The 11,622-nt window shown below is 46.1% G+C and overlaps 1 protein-coding gene across 1 annotated transcript; it reads right to left on the bottom strand.

The window, feature by feature from the left end:
• Positions 1–390: 390 nt before the first annotated feature.
• Positions 391–10,439, bottom strand: LOC119196180 (1-phosphatidylinositol 4,5-bisphosphate phosphodiesterase zeta-1-like). The gene is made up of 11 exons (XM_037451679.2): positions 10,250–10,439; positions 9,788–9,989; positions 7,976–8,120; positions 7,542–7,694; positions 5,880–6,089; positions 5,573–5,732; positions 4,921–5,037; positions 3,359–3,531; positions 1,683–1,809; positions 674–823; positions 391–473 (listed from the first exon to the last, which is right to left on the bottom strand). Exons 1-11 carry the CDS (start codon positions 10,437–10,439, stop codon positions 391–393), a joined length of 1,710 nt encoding a protein of 569 aa, XP_037307576.2.
• Positions 10,440–11,622: the final 1,183 nt, after the last annotated feature.

Below are 11,622 nucleotides of genomic sequence, written 5' to 3' on the forward strand. Positions count from 1 at the left end.
TTGTTTTGGAATAGATGAACAACTTTTTTTATGGTTTTCTCTTACGTGGTATCTACACTGCCACAATAATTGCACTTGCATCAATAATTCATTTGTTAAGAGGGTAACTTCCTACTTCAGGGGTCTCTCCACTACTTGAGTGATGCCAGAAGAGAGTTTTTCTGCATTACTCGTCTGTTTTTTTTCCCTCCACACTGGAGACAAAACATGTCTCTGACTGATATTCTCTGACAATAAAACCAGTATTTATAGCTGAGGAAACGGGGCTTTTGATTTATTTATATATTTTTGTTGATGCTGTTGCCGCATCAGCCACGCTTCTCTATCCCTCCTCAAAGTGTGTGTGTGTGTGTGTGTGAGAGAGAGAGAGTCTGATATGGAGAGCTGTTTTTAGGGATACCAAACAAAGACAAAGAGGGAGGCTGGATCCAGGCTGCACCCGTCTCTGGATCGCAGAGGCACCCAGCGGTAGCCTGGAGGTGGAGAGGGAAGGCGGGCGTCAAAAGAAACGCAAAGTACAGAGAAGCATTCCCACCAAAGAGGCAGCCGACCTTCAGCAACGCTGACGCTGTCACGACGGGGAAATGCAACACAATGGTCACACAATGTCACCTGATCTAATTTAGCTCTTTTGTCTGACTCCCCCCCCCGACCTTCTGCCTCTGTGGCTCACCTTTCTTCAGGCTGGTGAAGGGCAGAGTGTACTGGCCCACAAAGTCGCTGCTGAGGAGGCCCGTCTGCTCGCGGACACAGAAGCGGATGAGGCAAAGCTCCGGGACGCTGAGGCTGAAGTTCATGTCCGAGCCCCAGTGAGGACTCAGAGCTGGAAAAGGGAAATTAGAATAAAGCCGTCACATGCAAACCAGTCAAACGAATATGGGTGTCCGTCTTAGCGATGACCAACCCCCACAGAGCATTATCACTTGACTTCGTTGGTCCCCTCAGCTCTGCGGGGCTTTAAGCGTCTTTTAAGTCATAACAGGCCTTTCCTGCCACTGCAGGCGGCTGCTTTCAGTCAAACCGCTTTAAATATCAGTAATATAAAAACTAACCAAACCTTAGACAGATAAAATGATGATGACCATAGTGGAACGTTTAGCAGTTAAATACCTTCTTTTTTTTAACAAGAGGTAAAATATAGTTACTATTGGAGTCACGTTCACGTGGCCAACAGAAACCACGACTTTTAATGAATAACAATGTTGCTGCACTGCATGCAAATGTTTACCCAGAATGTTGTTTCCCATCTTCATATTAGTTCAACATGTTGAAATGCTACAGGACTCTCTGTCTCTGTCTCTCTGATCCTGTCTCCCTCTGTCTCTCTCTCTCTCATCCTGTCTCTCACTCTGTCCCTCTCTCTATCTGTCTCTCCCCATTTCTCTCTCTCATCCTGTCATTCTTCCTGTTTGTGTCTCTCTCAGACATTTCATTTGAATGTTCATGGTTTTCAGAGCCCCGTTGGTGACTCCCCAACTTTTTCTCTCGTGATTCGAAGCAAATAAATGTTGAAATTCAGAAAGAACAAACATGAACAAACAAAACCAATTATGTCTGATTGGTCCTCAGAAATTCATGTTCTCTGTCATACTTCATTTTGAAGTTAAACTGCTCAGCTAACTCTGAGAAGATACATCGTGAAATGATCACAGGCCTCATACAGCCGGTCTCGCGGTACTTACAGTTGTTCTTGACAGTGTGGGTCGTTTTTTTGCGCGAATCAGATGGAATCCCATGAATCTCCACTCTGACAAAGGAATCCAGAGGTTTCCCACTCCTGGAGATGGGTAGGTTGGAACCACTAATCATCTGCAGACACACAGAGATGGTCACAAAAAGGGAGTGTAATTGATATCAGGGAAGAACAGTAGATCCAAGCAAAGAGCGACAAACGGAGGGCCAGTAAGAGTGGAGGAAGGAAGCGAGGGGGAGACGGCTGTAATTACACTAGTCTGGAGAGAGGCAGGCTTATCTGCAGTCCTCTCACACCGAGCCGTCCCCTCCCCGGCTCTGATCAAAGACAAACCTGCATGTACTTATCGCGACATGCACTGCTTGGCACTGATGAAGCTCTGCAGTGTCCGGCCCAAAATGACAGCCTTGTTTCCATTTTGCTGAAGACGTGCTGCACAACGCCCTGCATTATGCCCTTTCCCGGTTACAAGGGTCCGCACGTATAAAACTACTTTGGAACTACTTTCAGGATTCTCTATTGAAAAACAAAGCCTTGCTTGTCATTGACAATTTTAAGCAAAACAGACTCACAACAGCTCAAGGGGGAAAGTTGTCTTTTTGAGCAGATGCAGGATTTACTCTGTAAAGATACAAAAAAAAAAAAAAATCAACCATACTAAACTACTCCTGACTCTTATTTCAGCTGAGGTGAGCGCTGAGTCAAGATTGCAGGATTTCCTCTGAAGGGATCAAATAATACTGAATGTGAATAAATGTGGGCAAGGTGTCTCCCGGGGAGCCCGAAAACGCAGCGCACCTCATTCATGTTTCATGCCCTGTGCTCGGATGGTGTCGTATGTGTTCGGGTGCGTCCTCCTTTAGAAGACAATATCCAAAGTGCTCATCTATTCTCATGAACTATTGTCTTATCAAGATTTATTTCCTTCATCTGACAACAGAAAAAACCAAGCATTATAGTGAGAAGGATGCAGCCTGCGTGATATTTGAACAGCTACAATACTGAGTTCACTTTAGGAAATAATCTGTGACTCTTTTTGAGAACCATTAACACCTTTGCAGTCGGTTGAAATGAGTCATGGCAATTCATAAGACTCCTCTGCAGTGAGTCCCACGTGATCCCAGGCACGTCCACATATTGTCATTGCAGTACAAAGCCTAAGATATCTAACATTATGTTCTGCATAAGAGCAAACTGTAATTGGACTCAGATAAGTTGGTGTGTGACAGTCGCCCTGATGGCAAGAGATGCGACTGCTGTCTGCAGCCTCATTCATCCATTTCCATGTGACTAGTACGCAGTGCATCACAAATTGCCGCTAACGTGATTAAAATAATAGAAAATAAGATGATTTATTAATTCCATCCGGGGTTTAATTGCATTAGAAATGCCCTCTCCTTTCCCTTTTTACTATCTGAGGGAGGTAATCTCATTAAACAAAGACTATCTCAGGGAGATGCGTGTGGTTGTTGGTTCACAGCATCCGGCAGGAAAGCATTTATCTGGAGGCTTAGAGTGAGATGAGCTCTTCCACACAACCTCAGTATTGTGAGGCGTAGACACATGTGTGCATACACATAAACTACACACACAGCACTGTGACATTATGCCCAAATCCCCCCCCCCCGAGTGGATTATTCAGCATTGGGGCCTCCTGAGCTGTACCTTGAGCAGCAGGTGTGTGGAGTTGGGGCCGTGCTGGCCGCAGCTGGGGTCGAAGGTCTCCTGACTGGACATGAGCACCGCTGGCTTCAGGACGTATCCACAGCCTCCGTTGTCCTGGAAACGGCCGTCGTTAAGGTCCATGGACAAGCCCAGGGACTGGAAATTGAGAGCGACTGCAGCACACCACGGGACAATGTTTGGAACGACGGAAATGAGGACAGCATTTCTTTTACAAGAACAAAATGGAGAGTGCCTAAAGCTTGTTTTAATAAAACAGGCGCCAGGTCCTGCACACACCTTATGTTTTCTAAGACACCTTGTTCATTCTGCAGGAGGGAGCCAAATTATATATTGACTTGAAATGTTCCCGTAACAATTGCATGCGTTGCATCAACTGGGCACAAAGCTCGCCAGTCCTCGGAGTGTCGTGGTGCAAAGCTCTTTGTCGGCTCGTGGGGGGTGGGGGGGAAAAAAACCACCCTTGATTCCGGTCCTAACCAGCCCGCTCCAGTGAACCTTTCTGCATCTTATTCCATGCCCGCTGAATGTTCTGCCCATGTAACTGTAACCGATCCTTCCAGGCTTCCCCGCTTCCGACCCTCTGCTCGGCCATCGGCGCACAGAGGACGGGCCCGACTGAGCGATGAAGACGGATGAGGAGGTTGCGAGAAGTGACGCGGCCCGGACCGACCCGTCGTGAGGTTTGTGGTGTGATCGCGTGTCGCCAGCAGGAGGGAGGATGTCAAGTTCATGAACGCTTTTTTTCTTTTTCTTTTTGAAGAGTTGTTGCTTGTGATAAGGAGTCGAGCCCAGTGTTCACGCTGGGCTACGAAATGACAACAACAACAAAAGATAAGGATGTGGTTTATAGAGAGAGAAACCCATATGGGGGCATGGGGGGGGGTAGTGCGAATCGATTTATAAAATGTGATAAGGGCCAGGAGAGGACTTGCTCCGAGGAAACACAGATCAGCGGTCAGGCTGCAGAATGAAATGAAATGTTCTTTTCACTGCTAATCAACAGGACACTTGGCCAGGTTGTTCCCTTTGAAGTTTGACAATTTCACTTCCCCGAATTGCATTCGTCTCCATTTGGAAAGCTTGTAATGGGCCGGGATGGTTGTTCAGTGTGTGTCGAGAAGGAAACCAAGGAAAAACACTTCTGAATTGGTGTTTTGACCAAAATGGAAATGTTCTTGGCAGGAGAGTACCACAAGCATCAGGGACAGGAACCATATTTCTTTGTTATGCTATATTTTACTGATTAACCCAAATTAATAAGATACTCAATAAGTGAATGAAATAATGATGGCTTAATGTATTTTTTTTTCAAAATAGAATGATGTATTCCCCTTATTTATTACCTACTCAGATTTGTCCAAATGACGGAATGCTTAAATAGATTCCAATGACTCCATGACTGCATGCACTAAACGTGTATGCATAGGCCCTAATCATCACATAGAAATGGGAATCTTGCTAACGTTTAAGCCAATTTCCATTCCCCGTGCCTGGATAATTATTATAATTCTAATAACGAGCGTTGGCGCCGTCCGACTCACCGAGCTGTGAACCGACGTTCCAGAACTCCTGAGGGTTGTAATTGGTAGAAGACGTCCTCGAGCCGGCCGGGTAAATCCTGCTGAGGAACCTCTGGTTGTGCTGAACAAAATCTGCACCTGAGTGAGAGGACGCACAACACCCTCGGGTCACACGGCTCCTCTGAGCTTAAGGTGTTTTTTTTTTCACAGATCGGTTGCTTCTTGGTCTGTGTCAGCCGGGAGAAGAGCTCCTCTTGTAGCTTGTGATGTGATTTCACTTCTCTACATCATCTCCGCTGCTGCGGCACAGCAGCGCGATGACAGTTTAACTGATTATCAGTTGATTCGAACCTCTTTGGGCTCTTTTCCATTTGTCAAACAGTGAGAGGATGAAGCACATTTCGTGAGTGCTTTTGTGCTTTATTCCCTGTAAACTACTCCCCCATGTCGTATATGTCATGCTCAATATGCTTCCGCTATTAAATAAGGGTTTATGGCGCCAGATGTAATTGCATTTAGCCGTCCAAAGAGGACCTACAGAGACATGTCCTCTCAATGTGAGCGTAGATCATTTGAATATGCTGGTCTCATCAGAATTAGATTTTCTAAAATCTGCACTTACATCTAAACATTCTTCATTACCTCTGAGTCAGGCTTCCACATTTCATTTTACCTGAAGCTTTGGCTAGCTTGCGAGCTTTCTTCTCTGCCATCGATGTGTTCTCATAGAGGTTCTGGTTGTCCTTGGAATGAGTGAAGCTGATGAACTTGACAGACCTGGTGTATACGACCAGGTCAGACAAAGCCTCTGCCACCGCAACCTTCTTCTTATGCTCATTTCATTAAGGGAGGGGAGAAAGACAAGCCAAAAAGAGTGTTCACCAAAGAGCAACAAAAGGATGGTCACTGTTGTATGGTTGCAACGTACATTCAACTGTATCTGTGCAGAAAGCTTCTGCTCCTACATCTAACTGGCTTACTTTTGTCTTTGCAACTGCCTTCCTGTGAGGCCAGAACTTAGCTTTGGTCTGTCGCTCCTCTTCCTCCTCATCCTCGTCATTATCCTCCTCCTCCTCTTCCTCATCCTCAACATCATCTACACTCTCCTCGGCCTCTGTCCCTGATGCGCTCTCAGCCTGAGCGTGATCCTTTAGCTTTTTATTCTTGATGAGGATCTTATACATCAGGTCCTGGCATCCCCACAAATACACATAGAGGATAAATTCACACTCATGAATAAGTGTTTACCTCCATCTGCGCAACCTATAACCACCATCACACAGATGCATTACTCACACCAACTCTGAATATTCCCTCTTCCTGCATCTTCAAACGTAGGAAACATACATCAAAAACATTTGCTCTGCACAAACCGCCCCCTCTGTGATTTGTCAAGAAGACCCCATTCTATTCTTCAAAGACTCGCCCCGTGGCCACGTCCACGTCCGCGCGCACACACGGCGGAGTTCGATGTGGCGAAGAAGACGGAGGAAGCAGCAGGTGTGCGAAATCCGTGAATCACTCACATGCTGCTGCATTTCACCGCCTTGGCACCAAGTCTGTTAGTACTCTATAGGGCTCTTCATGCAGATGAGCAGCAATATGCTAAAAGTAAAAAATAAATTGCACAGGCAAAATATGCAAAATAATTACAGACATTTATAAGCCATAGAAGTCCATATAGTATGAAAATTATAAGCTTCAGAGCTTCTTTTGGCACGCCGGCCTTTATTTTTTTACCGCTGTTGCACAAAATGATTCCGTCTGGTGAGCTGCAACAGAGGGCTTCGTGCATGTCGATGTAGTTTAGGATAAAAGAAATTACCCTTGTTTGGCGTAACAAAAAATAGTAAAAGCTGCTGATTTAAAGCCTTTGATCTCAAGGGTCAGAGTGGAGTGGAAGGTAATGAAGAGTTTTGAGAATATGGCATATTGGCTACACTTTCACAATTGGATGGTAACTTGAAGCGTGAAGCCGCATGAATGTGACACATGAACACTGATTCAGTATTCATGTTGCTGGGGGGTGAACAGTCAAGATGAAAACCATTAGTGCTGAGGCTCTCATGCAGGCCCCCACTTCCTCAGCCATAAAGATAAAGAACGATATGGGGGAGAGAATCTCATATGCACGCTCAGGATAAAACGCATCTCACTTCTAGCAGTAAATTCCAAAGCAGTGAGAAGTCTGAGGCAGCAAGAAACTCCAGTGAGACGGCATTCATCCTCCCTCAGAGAAAAGGCCTTCATCTTCCTCATCATATAGATAGATAGACTGCACTGTGCCAGCGCCTCTCGGGTCAGGCACTCAGTCAAAAGGTTCGGACGGGCGCTTTCATTGGAGAAGTCGGGGGGGGGCCCAAACGGGGCAATCAGCTCATGTGCTTCGGCCTGCTTAAAAAAAACCCAGATGTTTCTCAATTCTCAGAATCAACCACATCCCATTCCATTTGGCCAATCTCTGAGAGATCAGACCAGTCCAGGGTCCAGTTACCCTCCGCGCCCCGGGCGGGGGAGCGAGGCGCTGTGGAGATGGACCAACGAGGCCTTCCATGGGCGACAGGCCGCGAGGATTTACACGTACATACAAACCCACGTCCCCCGTATGTGATTTACCACTCGGTCTCTTCTCCGACTCTTACATTGGGGCTGGGGAGGTCTCCAGTGGTGGCGGGATCCAAGGGGCTGCTCAGCAGCTTCTCCCCCAGGATGGAAACGAGGTACGCGGCCATGACCTCCTGCTGCTCCACGGAGCAGTGATTTTCTAGCGACAGGATCACCGGGTAAGCAGACACCTGCCAAGAAAACATCCAAAAGAATGATTCAAAACCACCACCCCCCCCCCCCCCCCCCCATTTCCAGCAATTAGCATCAACATGGAAGTGCTGGGCTCTGTGTACGCTCTGAATCCTCTCGGCAGATCACAGAGAACGGAGACAACTCGCGAGCAACGCATTAAGATCAGAGATGCTGCTAATTGGAGCAAATGCAACTAAGTCGGGACTCCTGGCGGCTGCGGAGGCTGCAGCCAACCCTTCTCAGGAACTGTGTGATGTAACACACTGGCAGCTGTTACCCCAAAGGCGTGTTGCTCCACAGTGGCGACGACGTCCTTAAATAATATCTTGGTGGTCAGGGTGTAGCCATGGTAGACTACGGGCTCCATGTCCGGCCCATCCCAGCAGTCAATCTCCAGACAGCGGCAGCCTTTCCTCAGAGCCCTGTTGGCACGGAGAGAGACCAAAAGGGCCGCGTGAGCAAGTAGTAGTGAAGCATTATACAGTTTTATGTATTTAGTAAATGCTCCTTAATGCAACTTAATTCAAAATCATTCATAGCAATCTACTAATTTAATCCCCTCCTGCGTGATTGGGTCTGATCTGCTGGTACATTTCCATTTGTTGTGTTTATTTGCTTGTTGGGAAATCAGCCTTTGGTACCCTTGCTGCTGTCTTATGATGCCACACATGGGAATGCGCCTCCCATGTGTTTATTCAGCAGTTAGTGTGTCATCATTCTTTCACCATAGTTCTCAGCCATATTTTTCTCTTTGCTCACAAGAACCTTATGAGGTTTGTCTTGCTGTAGTATTTTTTTTACATTACAGAGGTGCTATCTACAAACATACTGGATACTGTGAGCAAAGCCAGTCGGTTGCACTGTGACTTCCTCCCGAATTTAAGAGAAGGGGCGACCGGATTCATTCATTTTTATCCAATACATTTTTCAGTACAATTTCAATTGTAATCTTTTTTTTATTTTATTTTTTATTATATCAGGGTATTGGATTAAACACATTTGATTATGGAGAGCAACAGCATGTGGAGAAAAATACAGTGAACGTATTGGAATAACAGTTAGCAAATCCTAAACTGAAGATGAGCCTTATTACAGCTGGGAACCAATTAGCTTAGCAAGCATTAAATATAAAGGTTTGTGCACAATTTAAGCACTAAATATACAGTAAAATGTGTTCAGTGGTGACTTTTTAAATAAGAGTGTATCCTTTGTATCTTGACTTTGGCCCAGCTCCATCCTTCATGTGGAAAAACAGCAGTGTCTACCTTTTCATCACACCTCTTAGAAAGTGTTTTCCCAAATATCTATTTCTTCGCCACCTCTTTGCAACCAGCCCACAGGCAGACGACATGTCACACAGTTTGTTCAAGTAGGCACTCTGAATGTGTTACCCTGACGCCAAATTCCCATGTGAGAATTGTTTAAAAGCAACAAAAAAAAATCAAAAGGTAAATTATAAATAGTCAATTGCATCTTCAGCTTTAACCATCCGTAGTGGGTTGTTTATTTTCCTTTTTTTTTCTCGGTGCACCTTTGGGATTAGTAGCGTTTCTTTTACTCCTGGCCCTTTGCGCTGGTCTCTATGTAATTAATCCTTTACCTAAGTAAACCAGAGAGGCTCTCAGCACATTCACAGGGAACATAAAAACATCCCTTCTGCTGCCATCAGCCCCTTTTGTAATCACTTTCATGGTCCTATAAAGGCACCGCGGCAGATTCGCCGCGGCTCAGCAGACGAGTTGGCCAATGACAGGAGAGAATCCTGACAACACACATGTAGGCATCGGGGGGGGGGACTTTAAAAGGAAGGTCAATGTGTACTGAGTGGTGAACAATTTAAGTGATATTTCAACAGGCCTTATCTGGGGTTTGTTGACCCCACGTTAAATAGCAGGGGAATTAGAGGTAAAGATTCAGCAGGTCAGTTGATGTCGGTTTCATTTGCGAGTGTAATTGCGCCTACGTCTGTGCAAGTCCCGGACAGTGAGGACTTTGGATGGTTGGTTTCAATTGGAAGTGGGTCGGGGTTCTGAAACTCTGCATTGCAAAGAAGGCCATGACCTTAACTGTTTCCGTTGTGCCTCCCTACCCAACATATGCATCCAGGTGGCTCTTTCCGACAATCTGATCTCCAGTTAGGTAGGTGTTGTGTGAAGAGGAGATGAAGTAGCTGCTGAGAGGCTTTTCCATGTGTTGGTACACAGACGCGTGGGCCTGGTTGAACACGCAGCAGTCTTTGGACTCCATGTACCTGAAGAATCCTTCAAATGTCATGGACCTACTTTCTCTGGCTGCAAGAGGAGGAAGGAGAAGAGTAACGCTGGCACCGTTGGCTACTCTACCAAGGGCGAAACAAAAACGTTTACAGAGAGGAATACACCATTTAATTGGCCATTAACAAAGTCACCATGTTGTCCATCTGTCAATTAGACCCCGGGCCTTACAGCAAAACAGCCTGGGACCAGAGGAGCTGAAGCCTTGACTTCAATTAGCATCATTACGTGATTATTCCTTACAGGAGTTTACAGTAAGCAGCCCTGTCTGCACGAACCTGTCTCTTCAATCTCATATCTGTCAATCAAACTCTCTGCAGTCTCTTCATTTGCTGTGGTCTCCATCTGTTCTCTGTGCAGGAAGCTGAGGAGGGCGCGGGCAGGCAAAAGGGGCTGCCCTGAGGCGTAGGACTGGTGCAGGTGCTGGATATCAGCTCTCCTAGACGTAGGGGCCTTGGCTTTCCTCATTCTGCCCTGCATACAATCAGTATAGTCTCTTAAACCACTGTCGCCCTTCCTGGGAAATTAGCCTGGAAAGGCTGAATATCCATCTTGATAGTGGCAGGAGGAAAAAAGCGTTGAACTTAGGTCCTCTCAAAGCATAGTGCTTCAGACTATATCTTACGTTGACATATTGTAGATATTTCAAACCCGTCTAAAGGCACAGCACGTCAAATGCGCTCTAAAAATATACAGAAGAGAGTGGATCAAATGTCAGCTCGGAGATGTTTCCCAGCTTTTACCTGAGCTCACTGTGGAAACACCACTTTTTCCAACTCAGCATGAGAGAAAATGAAAGGGAAGTCAGGGTCTTTCACTGTGCACAAAGGTTCTCCCATCCGCTCCCACAGCCTCCTCGTCTCCTCTGTGCATCTCTTACTTCTATCAAATACTAAGGCATCGTCTGTGTGACTTTCTCCTCTTATCCCCTCCCGTCTCCTTGTCATGGCTCTCAGTCGGTGAGACCAAAGTGTCTGTGACTTTCACCAGCCTTGTGTGTGTGTGTGTGTGTGTTATTGTGTGTCTCCCTCCATACCTTTCATCTCTCATACATATGCCAAAGCCAGCGTTGTCCCCCTGCAGTGGGCCGCCCTCCCGCTGCATCTGTCGCCTCAGCGTGAGCAGCATAAAGCAACCAGCCCTGCTATCACATTCGTTAACCTTTTATGCCGTTGCAGTAACTGTTTCTAGACCGGGGAATGCCTTTTAAAGTGCTGTTTTCTGTTTATTGAGGGGCTACGTCACCAATCAGAAATAAACTTATGGATGAACATTTACCAGAATTCAACCATTGTCCACGAGGAGGGAATTAGCTAACGCTAGTTTCAGCTCTTGTGAGACTTAAGTCTAAGTGTTTCCTGGAATCTCATTAGGAAATCATGTAAACAACAGCCTACCTCAGATGTGATGGTGATGGTCTCTGGGTGCCTTTAGTATCGCTGTGTAGGAAGCTTTGTATCAGCTTTGTATTAAAAACACATTCAGTGGGTTTCTAGGGAGGTAAGCAAAGTTGTTGTTATAGCAACGAAACATTCTGGCTCTAAGGACGCCGATGGTTCTAAACCCAAACGTACTGTCTGTCTCCTGTAATTATTTGCGATATGAGTGGTGGACTCTGTTCAGACTGAATAGGGTATGAGAAGAGAGAACC

Source organism: Pungitius pungitius, chromosome 6, assembly GCF_949316345.1.
Source record: "Pungitius pungitius chromosome 6, fPunPun2.1, whole genome shotgun sequence".
NCBI classification, from domain to species: Eukaryota; Metazoa; Chordata; class Actinopteri; order Perciformes; family Gasterosteidae; genus Pungitius; species Pungitius pungitius.